This window comes from Haemaphysalis longicornis, unplaced genomic scaffold (genome assembly GCF_048455015.1).
Source record: "Haemaphysalis longicornis isolate Haplotype H1 unplaced genomic scaffold, Haemaphysalis longicornis Haplotype H1 scaffold_8, whole genome shotgun sequence".
In the NCBI taxonomy this organism is placed as follows: domain Eukaryota; kingdom Metazoa; phylum Arthropoda; class Arachnida; order Ixodida; family Ixodidae; genus Haemaphysalis; species Haemaphysalis longicornis.
Genome location: NW_027526445.1, coordinates 173460002 through 173487041, shown reverse-complemented (window position 1 = coordinate 173487041; position 27040 = coordinate 173460002). Strand labels below are relative to the sequence as shown.

At 47.7% G+C, this 27040-nt stretch overlaps 1 protein-coding gene across 2 annotated transcripts; it reads left to right on the top strand.

Annotated features, from left to right (window-relative positions):
• The first annotated feature begins 375 nt into the window (after positions 1–375).
• LOC144150054 (transmembrane protein 87A-like) lies at positions 376–26740 on the top strand. 2 transcript variants are annotated; one of them, XM_077681853.1, is made up of 16 exons: positions 376–597; positions 1162–1225; positions 1279–1382; positions 2331–2456; positions 2522–2546; positions 2855–2941; positions 7816–8258; positions 11512–11698; positions 12458–12516; positions 13204–13307; positions 19218–19300; positions 19372–19424; positions 20001–20012; positions 20508–20560; positions 20637–20667; positions 26654–26740. In XM_077681853.1, the coding sequence occupies exons 1-16, from the start codon at positions 499–501 to the stop codon at positions 26693–26695; spliced, it is 1572 nt and encodes a 523-aa protein (XP_077537979.1). In that variant the 5' UTR covers positions 376–498; the 3' UTR covers positions 26696–26740. The 2 variants fall into 2 exon arrangements, 1 of the variants encoding a protein (XP_077537979.1); XR_013318414.1 differs by lacking the exon at positions 20001–20012 and having other exon boundaries at positions 19372–19441.
• The last annotated feature ends 300 nt before the right edge of the window (positions 26741–27040 follow it).

Here is a 27040-nt window from a genome sequence, read left to right as displayed (position 1 = left end):
GTCGCAGTTGACTACTACCGCTGAGGCGTTGCCACGGCTGTTAGTCGCCGCGTCGGTGTAGACTGCGTCCGGGTGTTTCCCGTATGTCTCCCTTATGTACAGCGGTCAACAACACCCCGGACTAATGCATCGCTTTGAAGTTTATTAGCCGCACTGCGGAACCAGCGGAACTACTGGATTTGAAGTTGGCGCTGGCCTCCCCCGCTTCGCGCAAGATTATTCCCACATTTTTATCAGTAAAAATAAACAAAACAACCAAAAAACAAGTTTTGTTGATTGAAGTGGCTGGATTTTGAAATTATAAATGTTATGCACGACTTTTTTTTTCAGGTTTTCAGGTACGCAGCCTCGTCTAGCTGACAACGAGTTAAACAGTTACGTCAGTTACGTTGATGTTCGCTCGTTCGCTCATGGGTGTTGTGCTGTGTGTTCCGATTAGTCACTTATGGCTCTTTTCGAATCGTAGTTTTGCGCTGTTATAAACAGAAAGCAAGAACGATGTATATTGACTTTCGGTTATACCTAAGCCTGTGTTTCGTGTTCGTTCCGTGCAGCAGTTTTCCAGATCAAGGGAAGTGGTCCTTCAAAGTTGAGAATGTGAGTTTCGCACCACCTTTCTGCCTTGTCAACGCATTCGCTGGTCCAAAGCCCGCTGCAGTGTCGTTACGAGCCTACTACATTCTTCCAGGGCGTTGAGTGTGTTACGCCGTGTGCATGCTAGGCGAATGAGTGGCTCGATCGGGGTTGCGATGCGCAGTGTCCGATTGCACCTGCATCCGCTGGGAAGCCGTCAGCCACCTCCTCAATTTCCTGAAAGCAACAAAGCTGATCTGGCGGCTGTAGTGTCACATTCGAAAACCTGTGGATCTGGGCAGTGTCCATCATCGTGTTGTACAGTGTGGGATGTGCAGCGTACGGCACAGATGTTCTGTGCTTTGGTGTGTGAGCTGCGCTGTTTCGCCTACAAGTTATAACTCGCTCCACGACGCCCTACAAACTTTCTACTTCCTCTATACGCCCAGCGCCCTCTCTGTAATTCCCTCTCCCGCGCTGCATTGTATGCTGGCGAACCACGTGACCGAGTACAATAATACCCCCTATGTCCTTCCCTTCCCATTTCTGTTAGAATAGATTAACAACTGCAACGCGTAATGAATGCAGGTGGACGAGTACTACTTGGCGGTGCAGAAGAGCCTATACAATGGATCGACGGCCTCCGTGAGATGTAAGCGCGTGCTGCTCATTGGTGGGCAGCAGTTGATGCGTTGTTCCGTGCAGTGTCCTGCGAGCCCAGCCTGCCGACGGAGTCGCCAACACTGAAAGTGAGCTGGACACTGCATCGCAGCCCGTGCTTCCAGGAGTTCCTCGACATCGATTTGCTGGTACGCACACGGTGCCTACATGGTACGCACGTGGTGCTGGTACGCATGCGGTGCCTAGGTACCAGAAGAGAGCGGAGTGGGTCAGGGAACAAACGCGTGACAAGGACATATTAGTAGAAATTAAGAAAAAGAAATGGACGTGGGCGGGGCATGTAATGCAAAGGCAAGATAACCGTTGGTCATTGAGGGTAACAGATTGGATGCCTAGAGAAGACAAGCGTTGCAGGGGGCGGCAGAAAGTTAGATGGGCAGATGAGATCAAGAAGTTTGCGGGGATAAATTGGTCTCAGTTAGCACAGGGCCGGGGTAATTGGAAAATAATGGGAGAGGCCTTTGCCCTGCAGTGGGCGTAGATAGGATGGTAATGATGATGATGACGCGGTGCCTCACACAGCCGCGATCAATTTGAGGGTGATCACTCGAGCAGCGACTGAAACAATAGGCGGCGCTACCTTACGTCATCACTTTCGTTGTGAAGGAAACGTCAGCAGTAGCTTCCCTCGCTTTTTTTGCTGTTCGTCGTGTGGCTGTCACTCCCTGCGAGCAAGTCTCAGATTTCCCCCCCTTTTTTTTTTGCTTCAGCTAACATGTCACAGTGAGCAAACACGGCCTGTCCGGTTGTCCCGGTAACAACAAAAAGCTTGTAAACTTTTGCACAGAGGTGTAATTGTTATCCTAAATTGTGACACAGCCACCTTCGCATGTGATTGCCTTGGAAGGGAAACAAAGACAGAAAGAAGGTCGCGAGTTAGTCGTCAGCAGGATAGTTATAGGTAAAAAAATGCTTGCGAAGGGAAGAAGGCAGCGCAATATTTAGCTGTGCGTTCCTGAAATCAGCTGCTTTGCAGCTTTTGAAAGGCCTCCTGGTTGATGTTCCCGCGATCACCTTCCAATTCATCGCGACTACACGGCAGGCGATTGGTGCGCTCACGTCGATCGTCGTCACAGACGCAGGATCGGCTGGCCTCCGTGTTCAGAGGTGCCGATATCTTCGAGTCTTCGACCATGTACTTGGCAGTACCGGATCAGAAGCACCCGTGCCTGCATGTCATCGACCTTGTGCAGGGCAAAGTGGTGAGTTGTGCCTTACGGACTGGGCTACAGACGATCGCCTGACTGCCTCCTGCTCTGTCTTTCAGGCCAACTCCACAACACCAGCCACTGGTAAGAGGACAAGGCCTTCTCGTTCCACTAATGACAGCCGTTCGGAACAATCAGTCAAATCGTGAAATTCGCGGTGCTTCACAGGTCAAATCGTGGGATCCTAACAGCGCATAGAATTTTTAGTGTGAGCATCGCATGAAGCGAGGCTTATGCTATAGTCACTTTAAAGATAAAACATGGAAAAACGCCAGCATGATTCAAACTCGGAAGGTTGATGTCACAGAGCTTGAGCAGTGCACGTTGCCTTTGAGCCCTGGTGTGGCGCTGGTGCAAGTGTGGGGACTTCCCCTCCTCTCGATGCTGTCCAGGGTCTCCAGTGGCTGCCGCCGTGGCCCAGGATGGCATCTACATGCTGATACTGCGTGTAATCGGAAACCACAATTTCAGCCTCCAAGGTGGGTATTGCATCATTCCCCAACTCTCTGCTCAGTACTGTACAAGCGCTGCTTATAAGCCCCTGCACGTTGGTTCTGTGTGTCGACCCTTATTAGGAAACAGTAGCACGAAAACGAGGCAAGAGGGACAAATGATTGATTGTAAAATTTAACGCGTCGTCGCAACTCAGGTGATGAGGTGCGCCGTAGTGGAGGGCTCCGAATTGATTTTGACCATCTGGGGATCTTTAACGTGCGCCAAAATCTCCTACACACGGGCGTTTTTTGCTTTTCGCCTCCATCAGAAAAAAGGCTGCCGCGGCCGGGATTCGAACCCGCGACCTCGTGCTCAGCAGCGCAACGCTTTAGCCACTGAGCCACCGCGGCGGGCAAGAAGGACAAATAAGCTTCTAAAGCGAAGCTTTCTTAGGGGGACCCATGGCGTCCTATAAAAAAACTACTGCATTTCCCCATAGACCGGTAGGGTGACGGAAAAGCTAGGATAAGATCCCTGTACTCACGGGGCATGCGTGAAACCGGCCTTTCATTGTGTCGAAAAGGTTACTTGAAAATCGCGATGAAGGAAGGCTTCTAGATAAGACAATTCATGCATCGATCATGAAGGAGTGCAGTAGGGTACATTTATCTCATAAACCATGTATCGGTATACATTTACATCATCAGCCGTTATGGAGCATTTGGTGTAAGAAGAATCGGTATACATTTACATAATTTCAGCCGTTATGAAGCATTTTACATTGCTTCCCGCGCAGGATCAATTTATGTTCAATGCATTCGTTAAAAATTACTTCTCTCTCAATTTTAAATCGCCAAAAATAAAACCACGCCCTCTAAGACACGTTGATAGATTTAATGTCCCGAGAATATATACGAACTGCGGTAGAAGAACTCGCGATTACTACGTCCCACTTTTCTTCAATAAAATGCACACAGATGATAGCCTCGCGTCATTTCCGGACGTAAAAAAAATATCTAAGAAAATGTGTGACTGGCTTGAAAGTATGATGACTGTATGGCCTGTAGTTTAAAAATTGATTGCTCTTTTTATTATCAGTAATTTGTTATCTCCTGTATAAGATCAGATTGGAGTTTACTATTTACTGTGTGTTTTCTGAAACAAAGAACACTTCCATTTCGAGGCTGTATTTGTATGCGTATGTTCTAGGTTGTATTTTTTGACTGTTGGTTCTCCGGTTTTTCTACTTGTATACTTATGTTGTAGGTTGTACTCCTTGTCCGTTGATTATCTGGCTTTTGGCTTAAGGGGGGACGTGGCAAGTAAAATGACTTTTTTATTTATAGACCAAATTAAATCAAATTATGAGTATTTATGTAGCTATTCATTCTAATAAAAAATACTGAAATCAGATTAAAGATACCTTCTATAGTTTTTAAGTTAGAAGACTAATTACCTGAATCTGGCAATCAGCATAATTAACTAATTAGGCAAGAAGTCAAGTAGATTTTTACATCAGTGTGATCAGAAATGTCTATTCTGTGCAAGGAAGCTATTAGATTATTGCATTATATCCTTTAGGCAGAAAGAAAGAACAAGAAAAGTTTCACCTTCCTTTCGAAATCAGAAATAGTCTCATGTCAAAAAGAAAGTGAAACTTCTGTCTTTCTTTTTGGATACTTAAAGGAAATAAAGCAGTAATCAAATAGCTTCCTTGCACAGAATGGACCTTCTTGGTGATGCTGACACAAAAATCTTGTTGAGTTCTTGCCTAATTAGTTAATTAATCTTGTGACAGCTCTGCGAAGGTAATTAGTCTGGTAACTCAAAAAGTATAGAAGATAATTTTAAACTGATTGAAGTTTTGTTATAAGGTTAGTTAACTACATAAAATCTCCTAATTTGACTAAATTTGGTCCATAATTAACAAAAATAGTTTTACTTGCCACGTCCCCCCTTAAAGGAGCCATGAAGACAAAATACAAGTTGGGTTTATTAGAAAGTCTGCTTAGTCCCGATAACAATGATACCAATATCATCGCAATCTTCGAACAAATAACGGAGATATTAAAGAAAACGTGTGAAGCGGTCGCGACCCCCTAGCCGATTTCCCGCAACTTTTCTATGACGTCACGGAACCTTGTTTGTGCGATTGGCGGACGCCTAACTGACCTGTCGTGACGACACATGACTGGACGTCTGTAATGGGGCCTCTAGTTCCATTTGGCCGCATCACTTTAATGCTAACGTGCAGTTAATGCACTGAAAATTATGTTTTATTGTTGGCCCGTATGACGTCATTCTTGCTCATAACATGTCACTGTGGCGCAAAATTTGAAAGTTTTTAAATACTTCTTGCTTTTTTTTTCGTTAAAAAACATCTTTTGTTGCTGTAATGGAGCTGAGTGAGATACTGAATCCTAGTTCTTTCAAATTAAACGAAGTTGTATTTTCTCTTCATGGCTCCTTTAACTGCTTCCACCGAGACTGCCCAGCCTAGCACACAAGCCTCAGGGCTGGATATGGCTGGCTGGATATGCACATGTGTGTTTTTATTGGGACGAATAAACTTCTTATCTTATCTTATCTTATCTTATTCGTAGATGCGCTTTCTTAGTGCAAAAAAAAAAAATCGTCACGTGGGTTTGTTCTTTGTTTTGCGATTTGGGTTTCTAGAGGTTTGATGATCGATTGGGCACACTTTCATCGAAGCTTGGATGCACTTTTAGCAAAGGTTCGCACACTTTTGACGCAGTTTTGATGTAAGAAAGCTTTCACGTTTTTCTCGGCTTTCTTTATAGGAGGGGATGGTGAGGTTTTATTCCTGTTTAGGTTTGTTCGTCAGGGTTTTCTTATTTTTTCTCTATCTTGTCATGATGGTGTAGGAGATTTCTTTTTTTCTCATAAGATGGACAGACTTAAAGGAGCCATGTAGACAGAATACAAGTTTGTTTTATTCGAAAGCTTTCACGTTTTATAGTGCCCCCAGCGCTTGTCCGGCAGCAAATGATGCCGTATTCACTGAGACGTTGATCAATTTAGGTTAAAATTTTGATTCTCCCGCCAAATCGTGGGTTTTCGTAATGTCAGCAATGACGTCATGAGCGCGTGTATTCAAGCGAACTTCGACTGCATCATTCGGATTTGCGGCCTTGCTGTTCGTCAGCCCTCCCAGATGGCACTACTATAGTCATCCACAAATCGTTGTCCACCGTTGCTTTGTTTTTGTGCGTATTTGCACCTGGCTTGTTTTGGTTATTGTAAAAAGTGATCGTCTCCTGAAACCTGGGGTATCCTCGACAAACAGTCACGTAAGACAATGCTGCTTACGCCAATCGGCCAGTGTCCTGTAAAAACTTCAAAGTGGCGGAGTGCTGTGCAGCTAAAACAAGCATAGTGCGCCCAGTACCAACAGCAGTGGGCATCAGTACTTCTATGCTTACGTTAATTTTCGTAACTTTCATTGTTTGCCGCACCATTCTTACTGCTGTAAAATGAATATGCATTACACTTAAGCGCAGATAGTTTATTCGGAAAGCCTATAAGGCCTGCCTAATTTGAGTTTGCTTTTTCCGTCCTCCGCCAATCGCAGAGCTGGCTGGTATGACATCAGAGGTTCTGTTGCGGGAAATGAGCTTGTGGGTCACATGGCCATCCCCCTTTTTTTTTAAATGCGAATGCATTTATTAGCCGAGGGGTTGTCTTGCTCCGTTGGCCGGCGTGCGCCTGCATTCCTCCAGCGCGAGCGCACGTGAGCGCGCGCCTCGTAGTTCTGCCTTCGTCGTCGTCGTCGTTGTCGTAAATGCGAATACATTTCTTAGTCGGGGGTTGTCGTGCTCCGTCGGCGTGCGCCCGCAGGTGTTATCTCTCCGCGCTCCTCCTCGCCCCTAGCAACAGCTGTGGCGCGCCTAGCAACCGGAGCAGGTGGTAGCTCGGGCGGGAGTAGCAGAGGGCAAGGGGAGAGGAGGAGCGCACTCGGGCGTGTGAGGGCGCTCGCATCGCGGAGCTCGGGCGGAGTAGCGGAGAGTGAGTGGAGAGGAGGAGCGCGCTCAGGCGTGTGAGGGTGCTCGCATCGCGGAGCTCGGCGGGAGAGAGAGCTTGCGAGAGGGGCGGGCGTGTTGCGCGGGTCTCTCTCTCCTCTCCGCGTACCCTCTCTCCACTCGCTGCGCTCGGAAAATGTATATAAATGCAGAGGAGCGCACGCCTCTCTCCGTTACTGCTTGCCGCAGCGCACTCATCGGTGCACCCAATGCATTCGCATTTCCGCACGATCCCCTTCGGGGAGGTGGGGGGAGTTTTTTCTAATTACATATCTTATTTGAGCGAAGTGTGCGTTAACAGTGGTGTCAGAATGATTCTATCGAGGCAATCTTTCAAATGAACCGAACTTGTGTTTTGTCCTCATGGCACCTTTAAGGACCTGTTCCCTTGCTCACTGCTGCTCCTCCTACTTGTGTAGCGTGTTACGGATTTCTAATTTACCGCCGACATAGGGATGATGACAGAGGGGCTGACAATGGAGTGAGTGGTGTGTTTGCAGAGTGGCGGTCGGGGCGGGCATAATGGGACCCGAAAATTGCCTGTTTTAGGTATCACCGTTTCCTTAGATTGCAGAGTTTTTCCTCTGAAAAGTCGGTACTTTTACCAAGTACTTATAAAAGTCGTAAGGCCCGATTTTGATGAAAAAAATAACAACTTTTCCACAATTTTCTTCTTTTCCACCATGAACGGCATTTCAGCGATGGAAACTTCTAGAGAGGCACATCCCAGCATGTAGAGCAGCTAGAAAGATAAATTTTTTTTGCAGCGTAAAGCTGAATGTTTGGTGCTTTTTCATCACCATGCACGGTTTAGCGTCGCTCTCGATGATTGCGAACGAGTGCTGACGGTTAATATTAGATGTCTGGCGTGGTCGCAGCGGAGGTGTCCCTGCGGGGGGGCCCCCACGGCTACCTGTCGGCCGTGGACTGGCCCCTGCTGCCCTTCTACGGGGTGATGTGCGGCGTGTACGTGGTGTACGCGCTGGCCTGGCTGGTGGTGTCGGCGCTGCAGTGGCGCGACCTGCTGCGCATCCAGTTCTGGATCGGCGGCGTCATCCTGCTGGGCATGCTGGAGAAGGCCGTCTTCTGCGCCGTCTACGAGGCCCTGAACGCCTCGGGCCGCTCGGTGCAGGGCGCGGTGCTCTTCGCTGAGGTGCTGTCGTGCCTCAAGCGCGCCCTGGCCCGCCTGCTGGTGGTGGTGGTGAGCCTGGGCTTCGGCATCGTCAAGCCCCGCCTGGGGCCTCTGCTGCACCGCGTCATCGCCGTGGGCGCCGCCTACTTCGTCCTCGCCTCGCTTGAGGGCTGCCTGCGCACGCTCAAGGTCGGTGGCAGCTCCTCCTTCCGGAGGGGGGAGGGAGGGGAGAGGCGGGCCGAGCGAGCTGTGCAAGACAATCCGGAATACCCGCCGCGGTGGCTCAGTGGCTAAGGCGTTGCGCTGCTGAGCACGAGATCGCGGGTTCGATTCCCGGCTGCGGCGGCCGCTTTTCTGGTGGAGGCGAAAAGCAAAAACGCCCGTGTGTACGAGATTTCGGCGCACGTTGAAGATCCCCAGGTGGTCAAAATTAATCCGGAGCCCTCCACTACAGCGCGCCTCATCGCCTGCGTTGCGTCGGCGCGTTAAACCCCACAATCAATCAAATCAATCAAGAAATCCAGAATAGCAACAGCTTGATGTGGGCCAGTTGGTTCGACATGATCGCGGGGTGTTAAGGCGCAAGAAAAACGCGGACACTAGAAGAAAAAACGAGCAAGACAAACGAAGCGCTTCATTTGTCTTGCTCGTTTTTTCTTCTAGTGTCCGCGTTTTTTTTGCGCCTTAAAATCCTTTGATCATGCGCAAGACAAGCACACTTTGGGAGAGCCACGGCCGGGAATTGAACCCGTTACCGCGTCCTTAGCAGCACAATGCCTTATCCTCTGAGCCACCGCAGCGGGTTGTAATGGAAGATCCATTGGTAGATCTTTAACAATGAGTGAGCACTTACAGTTGAACCTTTTTATGAGAGACACATACCAGGAAGCAGTTTCTGTCTCTTTTATGAGAGGTCTCTTATTATTTGCGGGGCACCATGTTTTTACTTACTGATCAGCCCACAGTTCAATGTAGGTGCGCTAAGACTAAAGTAAGTACAAATAAATGCTACAGCATGCTAAAAAGGGTTTATTATGATTTGTTTTTCCACCAAAATTTATAAAACAGTTCTGAATCTTTGTTTGCTTCACGACTGTATTTGCACTGTTTTTTACGGCAGTTTCTGTAAGCTTTCTCTTCTTGCACTGTCTGCAGAAGAATCATCGTAGATGTTGAGTCTGCAAGCCTGATGAATAGCCAGAGCGCACAGCTTCTTCGATATGCGCTCTGGCTATTCATTACGCTTGCGGGGCTCGAACGTCTACGATGCTTCATGATTGGGAGCTACGCAATCAGGAGAGTCTACCATGCGCTCCCGGTATTCTTGGCTCGCGCAGAAACCTGCACGTGCGGTCGCGCTTGCACGCTTGGTGGTAGGCTTTAACCGCTTGTCCTTTTTTCTTGTCAGCTGTTGCTGCAAGGGTTTTACAACATCGCATACATGACGGCAACTTTATTATTATTATTTTTTTTTGATGGAGCGTGTTCACTGTTTCTTGGCGAACACGCTTGGTGAAAGACTGTAAATCTAAGCTTAACAAAACAATTGTAAATACACCTACTTAAATGACAGTCACCATTATAATATTGGTGCTCTTTGCCATTGACACCCTTGCACCAAGAAAACCTGTCGTCATCATCAAGATTGACAAAACAAAGATATTAAATAATAGCCGAGATTTCACGGCACTTGAGGTTTTAGAAGGTTACACACGATGTGTAAGGGATCAGTGCGTGCGTGTGAGCTCTTTATCTATACTAGAGAATGTGCAAAGGCAGTTGGAAGTAATTGGAACACGGTCTGTAAAGTTGCAGGAATTTCTTCTTTCTTAAGCTGTCTGGCTGCATTGGTGTGTGTTTAAAGGAGCCCTCTCTAATAGCAACAGCTTCCTGTAAACAGGTAACGGCTGTCGTGAAGCCAGTGAGATAAATATTTTGTGATATTCACAAATCTTTGTTCCAATTACTTATGACGGCACCTGTACATTCACAAGTTTGACGTGTGCCCTGTTCAGGGTTACCGTGTTTTCACAAATGTCGCTGGCTTGTCCAGAACCAACAGTTTTGAGTTAGTGGCCTTTCTGGATGCGCTAAGCCTACTTCTGAGATCACAAATCAATTTAGCCAGCACAGAGCAGTCCTATCCCAGAGTTACTCAGTGTACCACCAGCTGTGAAACCTTCCAAGGCCCCGTGTATTAAAACCCGGTCCATGGTTGGCGCCATACGCTGAGGGCAAACAGGGGCAAGCACGGAACAAGTTGACTATCCTGCAATCTGTCGGCAGAAAGTTGAAGTACAGCACTCAAACAAGTTTGTGACTGCTGCGTAAGTCAAAGGAAAAACGTGGAAACATACTGTATTTACTGATTTTTAAGCACCCCCTTTTTTCCCTGCCACTTTTTTTTTTGCGGGCATATCAACAGGCGCAAGGAATGATAGTCTACTTGAAACCTTCAATATAGTAGAAATAGTTAGACACTGAACCCACTGCTTGCGTCTGATACTCGGTCATCCTTACTGTCATTCGAGTCCGTTGTGCCGCTTGGGCCGCCGATCTCAGTATCTCCCAGCAGGTCATTTTCTGTCCCGTTGAAGTGGTTTGTAATTGAAAACTTTATGAAAGTCCAAAACGTCAACTTGGGCCTGCTTACGCACATTTGAAATCCGCCTTACGATGGTTGCTTAGAAAAGGGGGTGCGTAGGTTTGCGTGCAAACATTTTTCCAATTTTTCTTCCCTATGGTAGAAGAGGGTGCTTAGAATCGCAAAAATATGGTAATTAAGGATTACCGAATTTAGCATTTCCCAATTTGAAACGCAAGCTTTTTTTTATTAAGTTCTGTTATTAAAAGTAAGTGCTTATCGCCAAGTTCAGTTCTTGTCCCCTCGTTGTGCTGCTGTTCCCACATGCTTGCCCCCTCAGCTTCAACAAGCTAGACCGGGACTCCTAAGCGCCGTTTTGCAACTGGTGTACTATATTGAAGAGCTCTGGGGCGGTATCCTCGTGTTTTGTTCGTTTTGTGTCTGTTTCAGAAGTGTCCGTTTTGAGCAAGCCCTGATTGGCTAAAAGCGAACAACCGGATGTGACACCTTGCAAGCACAGCGAAGCTACTGTGTTGAGCTGCGGCTTCTTGGAGCAGATGATTTGGAGCAGACGATTTTTCGTCGCCTTGTTGTTGGTTCGCTGGCGGAATATATAAGATAGCTTAAAATAGGTGTAGTCGTTTAAAATGTGTTTACAACAGCAGTTGCGCAAAAGTCAACTCAAAGCCCGCCTACAGCTGGACGTACGTCGCAATAAAACGGACTCAAAATGGATGTTTTCAATGCGGATAAACACGAAAATACCGCCCCTGGTCACTCTACGTGTGGTGGGTCGAGTGCCAGTGGAGGAAAGAGGGGTGGACGTGGGGGTGACGGCCGCTCTGGTCGGGTGCGCAGCCGAAGAACACGCCTGACCGGCTGCTGACGGTGCTGGGCATCGGGCTGGCCCTGGTGGACAGCGTCATCTGCTGGTGGATCTTCAGCAGCCTGAGCCAGACGACGCGCACGCTGCGGCTGAGGCGCAACGTCATCAAGCTCTCCCTCTACCGACACTTCACCAACACGCTCATCTTCGCCGTGCTGGGTGAGGGTTGGTCTTTGAAGACGCTAGTCGTTCTTGGGCTACTTTAAACGCAGAAATTTTGGTCTGTCTGTCTGTCTGTGACTCGATTCAGCCACCCGGCCAAAGTGAACCGGAGTCTGCGCAATACCCACAGCCAAAAACATCTAAGTCCAGTGTCAGTGTTCATACTTGTCAACATTGTTCAACAAGAACAAAACATTATGCAAATATAAGGCAGAAAATCATTACATAAGTGGTATTTGCAATGTTTCTTTACTAAAAAAAAATCATGAATGTTTGTTTTTTGCGATAGCAAATGAAATGCTACATCAACGCCAGAAAAACGTCGCCTGCTGTTTCCCCTCCTACTATAGCTCCTGGCGGCATTGAAGAAATCAAACGGCAATAGCAACGAAAGGTTCCACTAGATGGGATCCACATTCCGCTTGGAACGCTCGTGCAGTAGTGCATCGTGGTTCTATAAATATTGTAGTGGGGTGCCTCAATTCACGTGCGTCTCCGCCATACGGCAGCACTGGCATGGAGACACCCAACTTGGAGCAGTGGAACGCACTAAATTCAAATTAACTTGAGCAAACCTCTAGCGTCTTATCTTGAGAGGAATGAGACAGGAGAGGAACAGCATGAGAGGTGAGCGGGAAAGAGAAAAGAGGCATTTACTTGGTCTTTCTTCGACATTTGCAATGAAAGGGGCAGATATGCGCCCTATTTTTCTCGGGGATTCTAAGGTCCGGGCCCTCCTCTGCTCTCTTACCACAGCCTCGGTGGTGTTCATGGTGTGGGTGACCTTCGACCATCGGACGGCCGAGTGCCTCACGGTGAGTGCAATTCCCCGCCGGCTGCCCGGGCCGTGTATGGGCATGATGAAAGAGAATGAAAGAATAGTACAGTAGACTCGCAATAATTCAGACTCGGATAATTCATACTTTCGGTTAATTCAAACAAAATTCAAATTTTTGGTTGGCCCGCTATCCTTTTAATGTATTTAAAAGCTGCTTAATTCAAACTCCATCATTCGGTTAATTCGTACTTTTTGTGTGCCTGTATTGGAAAATATCCACTGCTTTCCCGCAACTATTTGAAAATTTCCGTGCTTATATATAATCATAACAGTGGAAAAATGGAAAATTAAGCGCCTCAAGCCTTCAAGGAAAAGGGCATTGCTAGTAAACAAATGTTTGAAACGAAGCGCAAGTAAGGTAGACCGTGACGTTTCTCTCAACTTTCTAGCCTTATTTACTGTTTTCACGATGCGAATTAGTAACCAAAACAATAAACAGGCCTCAAGAAACATCTAAATATGGTTGACTGCCAACACTTGTCGAAGCGGTCAAAACCACACGGGCCACTGTGGTTTTGACGGGCCGCAATGTTCCTACCCGGTACAGGATGGAACGCTCGCTGAAGTGTGGCTTTGGCGACAGAGTTCCCCTTATTTAGTATATGTTAGTACGAAACTCTGTGGCCTGTGCAGTGTGCCGAGTTTCCCCCGTGTTGGGTTTCAGGACTGGAAGGAGCTGTGGTTTGACGAGGGCTACTGGCACCTGCTCTTCTCCCTGGTCCTGCTCGTCATCATGGTCCTCTGGCGCCCCACCAACAACAACAAGCGGTGAGCTGCTCCCTCGGGGCTGTTGTGAGCGCCTCGTTCAGCGCTGTGATGCAATTGTGTTGCCCCCAAAAGGGCTGGCGATGCCCACTGTTGGGCTTAATTCCAATCCTCCGGGTTGTTCCATGTTGTCGGTACACCGGGGACACTGAGTGCAGTGGGAAAAGTCTAACACCGCTGTCACACGGCAAATCTGATGCGATTCAAAGTGAATGATAATAGCTGCTAATGGCACTCAGTTCGGCCATGCGAGTTTACATAATGAAACAAATGTCATTTGATAGTGATAGCGGTGATGATCAGCGAGCTCACAATACCGCAAAATTATATTTCAAGTGCACCTAAAATGTTATATTTTTTTGAAAACATAGCAAAGGGTTGTTTCTTTAAAGTAAAAATAAGAAAATCGCCGGTTTAGGTGACATCACTAGACATAACAAGCCAACACTAGTTCGCAAAAAATCCGTATTAGGGTAGTGCACACATTTGGGATGAGATTTTCTTTTTTGTAAGTACTTGTTTGTCTTTCTTTCAACATGAAGGGGAAAGTATAAGTTTACTAGCAGTTTTTAGAAACAGTATTTCTTGGTTTTGTACTGAACTTTCTTCTCTAGGATGCAGTGCAGTCCATGTAGAACGAGATATAAAAATCTGGAAAATGCCGTTATTATTAACAAGATATCATCATGTCTGGAGCAGCTGTAAAAAATGCTCGAAACAAAGATAGTGCCCACTACCAGCAATGACTGGGCACAATTATGAAACAAGAGCAGAGGGAAAATTCATTCTCACGTGTGATGACGCCAACATCACTTCCGAATGGGATTTGAAACATCTGTGATCTCCATTTGCTTTTGTTGTAGACGCTGCTTAAGGATTGAGTTACCCATGAGCTCCAGCTGTTGAGAATAAGCTTCCAGCAGTCCTCTTGAGTGGATAAAGTTCATCTGTAACTCAGTGGACCGGCAAACGCCTCACTCACTATCATGACATGCTGCTGTTTCTGCTACTGGCTGTGCCGTCTCCACAACCACTTGAAGATGCCTCCCGTCACAGCAGTATTTTGTCGACGATTGCTTTGTCCGTTGCCTCGTCACAGAAGAAAGCAGGATTGCCCACAGTCAAGTGCTCACCCAGTCAGTTGCCTACTTTTGCTGTTGGGTAATCCGACAAGCTCAGCCACGTCTGTGGTTTCAGCGTGTACTGTCACTCACTGGGGAACTTCGCAAGACAAACCGTCCTGACACGCAGGGCCTTTGTGGAAACAATGGTTGCTGATTCTTGCCTGCTTCACCTCATGCCATGTGCTGTACACAGAATGTGCGGCTTTCAGGAGGTCCATCTTGAGAACTGGCTTCTGGACGGCCTAGCGATGGATGCAAGGAGTACTGACACCAAATTTTTACGCCATGTTTTTATTGCTTAGATCGATGCCTATGGGGCTAACTATCATGAAACAGTAGTTCAAATACATCAGTGGACGATAAATGAGGAACTATAATGCAGCGAAAACTGCCGTCAACAGCTTCCGTTTCAAAAAGGCCGGAGTTCGCAGGCGACCAAAAGTACGCTAGGACGTCACGGTTTCCGCTGAACAGGGCCGGAGCTATCACGTGGGTATGCGAAAACCTGTGACGCTTCAGGGGACACGCGGGTCGAAAAAACGCGATTTTTTCGAAATATACCAATTTTTTGTTTTCCCTTGCATTTGCATCTTTGACTATCCTTCTTTCATGGGTAAAAAAATGAAAACGAAATACAAACGAGAACTTAGTGAAAAATGTGTCTGAATGACTCGCGGTGACCCAAGAAATCGCGCAATCAAGCCGAATTTCGACCAGGTTTGAGAATTTATTCCACACGTCAGCGTGGCTCGCCGCCATTTCGGTCATTTGAGAGAGGTAGATCAAGCCTTCTTCTCTCGATTGAGCCGCTCGCTAGCTTCGTATCTCCGCGTAAAAAAAAATAAAAAAAATGTTTCTTCCCGCTTGTTTTGCGAGCTCCCACTGGGCATTTAAATCACGTGACGCGAAATCGGGACCGCCATTGGCTCTTGCCGCTTGTGAGCCGCCATCGCCCGCATCGTTCCGTTCGCTACTTCACTCTATCTTTTCTATTTCCTTATCGTGTGTTTTTAATCGTGAACGGTGAGGAGAAGCGTGACCCTTGTCGCCGGAAGCAGCATACTTCACGCCGGTACAAAGGAAAGCGCAAGCGGCGCAGCAATATGTGACGACCACGGCCAATGCCGGCACGACCGGCACCGTGAGGCCTAACGGCGCCGGGCCTTCAAGCGTTGCAAGCGCGGCTCAACCAGGCGGGGCTGATTTTATCAGCGAAGATATCGGCTTTATAAGCGCATCGGTGAAGAAGTCGGCAGCCTTCCAAGGTGAGGAGAGAGCCAGCCACGGGAGCGGTGCAGTTATCTGTGAAGTCGGCGCTCTGACTGACCTTGAGTGGCGCTGTGTGTGCGACGTGTGGGAAGTGCGAACTCGTTGTAGTTGAGGTTGCGAACAAGCGGAAGGGCCTCGCATCGGTACTGGAAGTCAAGTGCAAAAACGAGAAGTGCCCTGCAGGAGTGATTTCTTCTGTTTACTCGTCGCAGCGCGCTGCCGCCGTCGGTCGCGGAGGCCGCAAACCGGAACTCTGCAGGGGAAGTCCCCGTGATAGTTTCGCCGTCAATGTGAAAGCGGTACTCGCTGCACGCGCGGTTGGCATCGGACGCGATCAGCTGTGCAGGTTTTGTGCCATTCTTGGTCTACCAAAACCACAGCAGCAAAAAATGTTCTACAACACTGCCAAGAAAGTTCATGTTGCGGCCACAAAAGGCATCTCTGACAACCGCTGGGGGACAACTGCGTTGCAAGCTGGTCAGACTGACCTTAGTGTGATGTTTCATGGTACTTGGCAGAAGCAAAGACACGAGCCACAACAGTGTTGGCACTGCCATTTCTCTTGACACTGGTCTCTGACAGCACCTCAAAATCCAGGCAAACTACTTGTAGCCGCCACCAAAAGCTTGATGAGCAAGAAGAGGATGAAGTGTGGCAAGCCTTTCATGCCTCTTGTGTGTGAAAAAAATGTCGACTGCTCATCCCATGCCATGGAGGCGGAAACAGCAATGCGCATCTGGCACAGGACGCTATCGTACAACCTGCAGTTCACTGTAGTGGAGACGGCCACTGCCCTCACAGGGTTGTGGTTCAACAGGGGCCACACTAGCTTTGAGCAAGTTCTCCAAGAACTGGGAATCTTCCCTTCAGAAGAACTGGTCAGACTAAGCAATGCAAGTGACCAGCGGAGGATCAGGCAGATGTCTGCCAAGCTGACTCCTAAGGCTAGCCCCATTGCCGCAGCCTGGTGAAACGGTCCCTACCAAGGACTACCCCCGTAAAAACCGTGAGGGTGTAACTTATGCAGCAGGAGCATTTTAGTTTTAGCACCTCAATGTGGACATTTCAGACTGTATCCCCACCAAATTTCATGTTGTTCGAGCAAGAATTTCTCAATCTGGCAAAGAAATAAACTTTCAATTGCGTTTTTCTCAGCTTGTTGTTTTTGTCCGTTTTCCGAGTTTGTGCACACTTATTTTCCCACTTAAAGTTGTCGTATCAGGATGAAATTTTGCGCAGATGTTCATTATGACACGTAGAGTGCACAAATCTTGTTCATTATGCAATTTGTGTCCTTAGATATTTCTGACGGTCATAAAACAAAAATATACAGAACAAAAAAAGGCACACTACCAGTCATTTTTTTTTCGTGGTGAGGAAAATGATGATGAGGCTTTTTTAGGTAGATTTGTGCACTCTGCAGTTCATAAGGAACCACCTAGGCTATTTTAAAAGTTTCAGGAAAAATGTTTACTATAAAAAGAAGTGTGCACAAAAAAGCCATTTTTCTCCAAGTCATGCTGTGTAACATTTTATCCGGAGCAGCTATTCGAAATCTGATTGCATATATGACCAGAGGAGCTCAATCTTTACAAGCTGTGAAAATTTCAGCCTCCTAACTGCATTATTAAAAAAAAAGTTGTTTCGAGGAGCATGTCCCCTTCATCCACGCGCCAGACAGTTGCACCTTGTCATTAGCCGGGTGCCGGGTGGACGTCACGGAGTAGGGGAGCAGGCGGCTCCGTCACCTCGTTTGCTTTACCACACCCTGATGTCACACGATGTCGATTTCGGTGGAAGCCTCCAGCATAGCAGTCTCGTCGGCGCTACATTTGCAATCAATTTAGGATATGTTCCTCGCGATGCATGCTGTTCATACTTTATGCAGGGTATCCTGGTGGGTAAAGGGAACGAACTGTACAATAATATCAGCCCCGAAAATTGGTGACAGTACCCCTTTAACATTGGCAATTGCAAACGCCCATGTGTTCAAGATTTTCGCGCATGTTAAAGCTCCCTAGGCAGTCAAAATTAATTCAGGGGAGCCCTCACTACGGTGCGCCTCATCGCCTGTGTAGCACCGGTGTGTTAAACCTAATAATCAATCACCATTGGCCACCGGCACAGTATCCATTGGATGAAGGTGCGCTGTGGTGTTGGGAAGTGGAAACATCAGCTTGATGGGAGACAGGTTGTAACCAGCAGGTTGACATACGGTATTTACTCGCGTAATGAACCCTCCCCCCCTTTTTTTCTTGAGAATTTACTTTTTTGTCTCGTTGAATAAAAAATGCAGCGGGAATATGTTTTTATCTCAGCATGGTTGCTGAGCCCTTAGACCATTGCAGTAACTTGATATCACGCTACAGTACGCGCAGAAATGCTAAAAACGCATTCCAACAGAAAGAAATCTCATCAGTAGCCGGAGACATGAGCGCGAATGCCGTGGTTGGCAATTTTAAAAATTGCGCGCTTGTGGAGGGCCACCTGCTGAACGCAAAACAAATCTTCTTGCACCATAGAGACATTGTGTGCGAACAAAGGCACCAAACTTACTCCGCCTTCTTTCCCTGCTCTTTGCTGTTCCGGCTGGTTTTGGGCACTAAATGTACTCTGCACTCTTCTTGCTGTTCCGCGATGTCGCCATTACGCTCCGTGGTTTTTTTTGTTCAGCTGTGTTGCAACCTTTATTTGCGCTCCTGGTGCACGCTGTACGATGGGCCAGTGCATGAGCTACACAGCCGGTTTTAAACTGAAGGTGGTGAAGCATACGTTGATGCACATGGAAACCGCGCGGCTGGGCGGCATTTCAGTGTTGACCTAGTCCGTGTATGCTACGGCCGAAAACGAGAGGTTTTTGGGTGCCGTGTATTTTGTGGGCCCATAGAGGGGAAGTGTCCTGATGTCAGAAAAAAAATTTGGGGTGCCTTGACGGCACGGGAGACAGTGCGCTGTGGGCTGACAACAAATGTGAAGTCGCAACAACTTCAGTGAGGAGGACAGCTCCATGTGACTAGCATGTTGGGAATAAAAAAAGAAATTTGATTACAATTACTTAGTGTTTTTACGAAAATGGTAAGGCTCTAACAGCGCTTCTCTTAGCAACTTTGTTGTATGAAATTTCGACTTTTAAAAATCTCTCCCAATTTTTTCCCGGCACGCCAACAGCACGCCAACGAGAACACGCTACCGCATCAGTGTCAGCCTGCGCGCGTTCTGCGAACTCGCTTGTGGAGCAGTGAAAGTTACGGTCCAAAAATGGTGAACTCAGTATAGAAAACATCGGCCGGAACGAAAACGAAGAAATCAACTTACAAAAAAAAAAAAAAATGTACCCTCGGGGATTCGAACTTCGAAGTAGATATATTCGCTTACCACTTCCACTAAGCTGCTAGCTGAGCCTGGGCCAAGCACTTGTGCCGTCCTCTGGCCGCCCTAGGAAGCCAGTGTTGCCCCTTCTATCGTGTTCTTACTTTATGCTGGCCGTGAAGGAAGGCTGCATGATGGGTGTCTTGCGCAGGTATGCCTTCACGCCCCTGCTGGATGCTCCGGATGACGAGCTGGACGAAGATGAGGAGCAGCAGGCGCCACACGATGCCTTCGGTGAGGCCCGCCCATGCCCCATTTTGTGGGCCACTTAAGCCTCTTCCTCATCTTTTCCGTCCCTTTTTCAGAAGGCATGAAGATGCGGTCCACCAAGCCGGCCACTGGCCAGCCGGCCGCCGCCGCAGCAAGGAGGAGCCGGTGAGTGGCGCGATGCCGTTCCCCTGTGGGCACAAGCCCGCCACTTGATTGATCGATTGGTTGATTGACTGTTAATGGTATCCCTTTTGTAACGGAGTGATGGCATGTCATCTCATCAAAAAATCTAATATATCCATGTTGTACTACTGTTTTAAAGGGACACTGAAGTGATTTGTAAACATTGCGGGATTACTAACGCAAATTGTAGTCCGGAGTCCATGAGCCTTGTTTGGACCACTTTTGAGTGCAGTCAAAATTTTGACCTCTTGAAAACCCTATTTTCGTATAGTCTGCTTAAAAAGAAAGCAACATGCAAAATACAACAGCTGAAATACGCGCGTGGACGCCCCAAGCGGCCAGCAAAAATCGGCGATTTTGAAACCGAAACTGAGGACAGTGCGGCCATTGTAGTGACGTTGCAGCCGTCCAGCAAGCGGTCGGACGGTCACTAGCTCGGGAGAAAAGCGTGCGCGCAAGCTCTACACTCGCACGGGGAGCAAATGGGTGAAGCGTTCCCAGCAGAGCTCGCCCGGTTCCCCAGTTGCGTAGCTCGCCAGAGGAAGAAGCCCCCGTCGGCTGGAATGTCACAGGCGTGTCATATCTGTTTACGCAATCCGCTGGCAGGTGCAGCGTGGTCTGCGGCGGAGCTATTTTAAACGCTTCTGGATGATTGATGAGGCATTTCACGGGGCTACCACTCGTGTCCCAGCTGATTTTGGGGTACTTACTACGCATTAAAAATAAATTTGGTCGAGGTAAAATTTGAGTGCAGTTGGCCTTTAATAGATGTTGTGCAAGGTTTACTGTTGGGCGAGTTGGTGGTTCATCTTAAAATAGCAAAGCGCGAAAAGGAACAAGGACGTGAGATAAAGACTGAACGAGCACTTGTCCCGTCTTTTCTCGACGAGGCAGCGCTGGTCCCGTCTTTTCCTTGCGTCTTCGTTTCTGTTTGCACTGTAGCTATTTTAAAATGTTCCGCATCGCACTATAAGTGCCCAGCTTTTGTACCCATCTCGAAATGGAATGTTGCTACTGAGTGCTCACTTTGGATGGGTGCCCTCTGCAGGAGGACGACTTAAAGTGGGTGGAAGAGACCATCCCCTCGTCTCTTGGTGAAACGTGAGTAGCCTGCCTGCCGGCTTCTTCCCCCGTGAGGTGCGTGCGGGCCAGCCTCCTCACCCGTTCTCTGTTGCAGGGCACTGCCAAGCCTGTTGGACTCGGACGAGGTGGGTGGACGTCTGTAAATTGCTCTTTATCTAGCTTTGAGGCGACCTCAGGAGGAAACGACACTGGAGCACATGCCACTCTCTCATCATCATCATCATCATCACCAGCCTATCTACGCCCACTGCAGGGCAAAGGCCTCTCCCATTATTCTCCAATTACCTCGGCCCTGTGCCAACTGTGACCAATTTATCCCCGCAAACTTCTTAATCTCATCTGCCCATCTAACTTTCTGCAGCCCCCTGCAACGCTTGCCTTCTCTAGGGATCCACTCTGTTACCTTTCATGACCAACGGCTATCTTGCCGTCGCATTACATGCCCTGCCAGGTCCATTTCCTAATTTCTACTAATATGTCCTTAACACGCATTTGTTCCCTGACCCACTCTACTCTGTTCTTGTCCATTCATGTTGCACCTATCATCTTCCATTCCGTTGCTCGCTGAGTCGTCCTCAATTTAAGCTGCACCCTCTTAGTGAGCCTCCAAGTTTCTGCCCCGTAGGTGAGTACCGGTAAGATGCAGCTGTCATACACTTTCTTCTTCAGGGACAATGGTAGGCTGCCGTTCGTTGTCTGCTCTCAACTGTTACTACTACTACTACTCTCTCATACCACTCTCTCAACGGGGGTGGTATTCTTAGTTTTGTCCATTTTGTGTCCCTGTTTCAAAGTGTCTGCTTCGAGCGAGACCTGATTGGCTGCAACAGACGAGCGGATGTGATGTAGCAGAAGCAGAGTGATATCATTGGTCGGAGGCCTCGCAAGTGCAATTACCGTATTTTCGTGCGTAAACCCGCACCGAAAATGTGAAAATTTCAGTGGCAATGTGGGGGTGCAAAAACACTGATTAAGCCTTCCATGGAAGTGATTGCGCAAAACATACAAGGGCAAGGAAGAAAAAACAAGGACGAGCGCACTCTAACTACTGAATTTTATTAGTGAATTGTGACTTTTGCCTTGCAGTCAGTGTATTCTGCTTGCTAAATATACACTTTTTGTGTCTGCATAGTATGTGATGTGTTGCTTGAGCAGTAGCTTTGGTGCAGCCTCTCCTGTATCAAATGTGCGGGCAATAGGCGAGGATTTTTTTTCTTTTCCGGCAGGCTGAAAGCGGGGGTGCAAATTATATGCAGGGGTGGGTTCTACGCGCGAAAATACGGTACGTCATTACTGAAGCGGACTCAAAGTGGACATTTTCAAAACGGACACAACTCATGCGTAAAAGGACATGGAATGCTAACTTCTGGTATTTCTTGTGTAACGGTTGCACCTGTGTAATGCTTCCACCCCAAACGTTAGCCAACAAAAGTTAGACTTTTATTTTTCCTCTCGCGATTATTGTGCCTTTAAAATTACTGCGGTGGGAGTCGTCTCTTTGTGCTGACTGGGGGTGGTGGTAGCGTGAGGCAGCTGAGAGCCATTTTTCAAATAATAAAGGGGTCGTGAAGATATTTCGAGAAAAAAAAGAAATGCGTTGTGTGGGTATTTAAGGGCTGTTGCCCCATGACATATAAAGTACACATATGTGTTTCATTGCACGATATCGGCAAATCGGCGAAGAAATACCGTTGCGGTTTCTCTACGGCTTTCCTTCTCAAGTCGTGAAATGATTTCATGCTAAGACGCGAGTCATAGCTCCCCCCAACATGTCGCCATAGAGTGTGCTTATAAAGGGTAAGTTGCAAGTAGAAAAGACAGTCTGAGCCAGTGGGTTCATAATTTACTTGTTTTGCAGGCCAGCCACACAAACTATTGCTACACGGACAACAAAAATATGATGCTGTCTGTCAGCAAAATGGCAGCTTGTAGAGAAGCTGCCGTTTTGAGATTTTTCAAAGTCTCTTGTGAGTTGACACCATTCGGTGTTGATTTTAGTGCTGCTTAGCCATGAGGCAGTGCGCAAGTTTTACAGCTGCTTGGAAGTTGAAAGCTGTCGAGTTCGCATTTGAACACGGCAGACACGCCAGCAGCAGTCACTGCGGTGTTAGCGACCTCTGCGTCTGGTTTGGAAGACCGCCAGGAAGACGGGAAACTTTTCTCGAGTTGAAACATTTCTCTGAGACAACATCAGAGCTTCACTCTCAGATGGATATGCCTTGTTGGCAGAGCTCATGCACAATTAGGGGCGTGGATTGGCAAGGAAAGGAGGCATCCCGATGCGAAAGTTCCAGGCAAGTAATGGGGGGGACGTAAAGTCTCTCAGGAGGTGGGCAACAGTTTGCCAATAGCCACCTGCGGCCTATGAAGAAAAACCTCGGACCTGCACTGTTTCATGATGAGGATTCAGCAGGAAAGCTTGTTAATCTCACAGACGGAACGCAAACCAGACGCCACCGAGCAGCATTATACTGGAGCAGACACTGTGGACGTCAGGATGACTGGTGCTGAAAAGCACCGTTGCAAGACATGATCGTGGAGTTACGGACGTTGCCACCGTACATGATTTATAAGTGCAAGACCCTTCGAAAGAAAAGCTTCCTCCATATTTTTGACACTACAAACGTGGGCCCTTGTCGGGAAGTTGAGGTGAAATTGGGCAAGATGGCAAGCAGTGCCTGCGAGTGGTGGGGCCAGATGAGACTCGCCGGCTGCAATGCTTCCAAGACTGGATGGAGGCTTGTAGGCCTTGTTCCAACATGATGGCGCGTGGCTCAGCAGAAAGATCGTTTGTCGGGGGGGTACGGCCAGTCGCCAAAAAGGCATGTCCATAAGCCTCTTGTATTGCGGTTGGCAGTAGCTCTACAGCAGCTGGTATTGCTGCGAGCGGTGATGATTCTTTTAAGTGCTCCTGCAAGCTGCTTGTATTGTGGTTGTGCTGGCAGTAGGAAAGCCGTTATTGCTGCGAATAAATTGCAGGAGTCCTGCCTTCTTGACACTGACATGGCATCATCGGTCAACACACCAGGCCATGAAAACTTGAATGGGAATTTTGAATCCAGTGTCCCATGCTAAGTCAGACGAGCTGCTTCCAAGTAGGTTTTCAGTCCAGTCACAGGAGTTGGCGGAAATCCGCTGCTCCCTCCCTCATAAACGGGAACCACTTGCACCAGATGGTGACAGCAGGAACTCCACACTCAGACGCCACTCGAAAGCACGCCAGTTGCCGGTCCCCACCGCCATGGACATTGAGGAAGGGTCTGCTGAACTACTCGGCGAGGCTGGCTAGGGAAGGCTAGTTTGAGAGGGGAGTCTTGTTCAAGTTGTCAGCGTGGATGGCTGCAAGTGAAAACTGGGATGAGACAGTGAGCGTGGGTGGCATCGGAGGGTTGTGGTTCTTCTCATCCAGCCAGGACTGAACATCACCACTGGTGGCACCCCGGTCACCCATGCAGAGCAGGACTCGTAGAAGACGGGAGTGCTAGCGAGGTTTTGGGAGGAAACTTTCTTGGAGGATTTGCGTCAGTTGCCTTTGTTGTTTGTCTGCCTCTCATGTCACCGCTGTAGACACGGCAGCCATGTGTGGAGGATTGTCCGAGCACCAGTGATTCCCATACCGTATACATGACAGGTTGTGGGCGGGCCGGCACTACTATAGAGTAGCATGGAGACTAGAATAGTGGTGTCATTTCTACTCTTACTGTTACTGGTCTCACACAGCATTTACTGTGGAGTGGTTGTCCTGTACGGGTTTGAATGAGCCAAGCCACCAGTAGGGTCAGCTCTTGTTGCATGTACGCCAATCACTCCAAAGGGAAGCGATTACTCTCCATAGCAAAGGAGGAGTTTATTATGTGGGCAACCACGATACAAAAACAACACTGCACTTTATACCTAGCCCCTGGGGCATACTATGGTCAGCATCAACCCGGCCTGACATCAGGTGGAAGTTACCACACGCGCTAAGGTAAAACGGGGGAGGGTCTCACGGTGGCTGCTACGGGTCAAACCATAGTGGTTAACCAGGGGGCCTTTGTCCGTTTGTCCGGTGACCTTTCATGGCGCCAGCCGTCAAGATGTGGGCACAGGTCAACTCGGCACGAGTCGGAGTAACCCAAGACTGACAAGCTCCAAGGCAATGAACTACCTGCACAAGCAGTATGCACTGCGGTCATGGCACGCACAAATCAGTGAGCTGTGCAATGGCGGGAACAACAAAGTCCAGGAGTGGCCAGAATATGTGACTTACCCCGTTGATCAGAAGCTTATAAAAACAAAAATTTCAAACTCTCTGGACACAACTGAAGAACAGTGAGTGTGTGGGATGAGGCTGAAACATTTGAAGAAGCCAATGAGGTGGTAACCAGTGTTGCGAACCAGGGTAGCGTGGTCGAAGTGGACCGTGGTTGGTGTTGTGCTGGGGCAGTCATGATGACGAAGTTGAAGGAGAAGAAAACTTTATGTACAAGCATTTACATCTCGATCTCATAGAACAGGCAGTGCGCTCCTGCGCGAGAGAGATTAAATAGGTGTGTTGGGTCTGTTCCTCTTCACCTTTTTTCTTGGCTGACGTCAGGATGCACCAATCACAAAATTCATGGCACTTATAGTAGCGCCCCTATGTGCACGCGCACACACACACACGCACACACAGACACACGAGAGAGAAAGAGAGAGAGAGAGAGAGAGAGAGAGAGAGAGAGAGAGAGAGAGAGAGAGAGAGAGAGAGAGAGAGAGAGAGAGAGAGAGAGAGAGAGAGAGAGAGAGAGAGAGAGAGAGAGAGAGAGAGAGAGAGAGACCCGCCGTGACGAAGACGTCTTGCATTCTTCTGTCGTGATATTCGTTGAGTGGCTCGTTGAAGACGTCTCGTTCAGTGTCGTCAAACACGCCACAGAAAGGGCATGACAATGATGTGCAGGCACGCCGCCGAAGCTTGCAGTGCAAGGCGCCAAGTGTCAGCACCGCCGCTGGCCGGTTGGCGCTTGAGGGGCCACGAGGTCGCGGAAAGGGGTATTGTCAAGTAGCAGCATAGTTCGCCACTGCGGACACGCCGGGTCGTCGAACGTAGATTAGGGAAGACCGACAGCATTTTTTTGGTGGTTGACCCGAGCGCAGAAGATGGGTTGCGTAACAGCATCGCAACACCAGCGATGGAACTGTCGAGAGAAACTTAGAGTAGAACTGTTTGAACTCCGCTCAATGCACCCTCGTCTACCAAATGTGAGAAGCAGTTATGAAATTGTGGCGTGACTAGCCTCAACGAACAAAGTAGGGTTCTTTTGAAGTTCATGCTTTTATCAACTACATATTCTTGTTACCAAGGCAAGTCTTGCTTGAAAATAATGCTGGTTGTATTTGCAATGGCTATCTAGAAACTTGGCTGTTGAAAATTTTTCTGCAATATTATCATGCCTTATAACTTCATCATGATTTTTGGGAGAGGAAAAAAAAGCACACAAGCATTACGTGACTAAATATGGTATCGGAGACCCACCTTGGGAGAACCCTTATCCCTAACCACCGGAACACATTAGATTTCTTATTAAGCAAGCTAGCTCTGTTTAATACTTGCTGCCAATTGTGATATAAACATGTGCCCCGAAACCAGTCATTAAAAAGTGACTTAACGAATTTCAGCTAATTGTACTACATGTTAATATTGTTTCTGCTTGCCACCAAAAACATATAAGCTTACACCAAAATGGGATAACTTCTACAAACTTTAATTTTTTACATGCTGAGTACAGAAAAAACACTCTGCATATAATGAGCATTCCCTTTTATGAATGTCAAAATTTTTGGCATCTTTTATGCTTTGATATTCTCATGCGTGTAGTGATACAGGCTTAGAAAGAGAAGGCAGGCATGACTTCTCACGATTTTATTACCTCCCATATCCATTTTTTCTGGAGATCTGTATTAATACCTATCCACATTATTCGTTTTCCTTGATAATGCTTATCGGTACCACTTGTTGCTGCTGGGTTTATTCTTTGCTGACATTTTTGTACACCTTAAAAAATTTATGCATTTGTATCTTTATCACGGTGTGAAGCATTGCAAAGTGAATTGCCTGGAAAGATGCAACGCATTGACTTTTCTTTTTTTCAGGAAATCATGACTGTACGGTTTGAACGGAACAAGATGGAGTGAGAAGCTTTTTGTAAATAGCTAAATAAAGTTTTGTTTTGGAGTGAGGCCACTTTGAAGAGCCATTCACCAGGTCCTCGTTTTGGCAGGATTAGTAGTCTGTATTTGTGCATTCGTTTAGGAACAGGTTCAGGAATGCAAAGCAGCCTTCCCACTGAGGCCTTTACCTACCCTCTTCTCCTGGGAAATAACTTCTGATTTTACAATAACAAGGGCATCACATTTGTGTTTGTAATGGCGAGTATGTGTTACCGACCCAGTAACAATCTTTGTTTAGCACAAGGCAACCACACGATGATGCGCTGCTTTGATGAGTTTAGGGGCAGTCCCCTGAGACGACATCCAAGA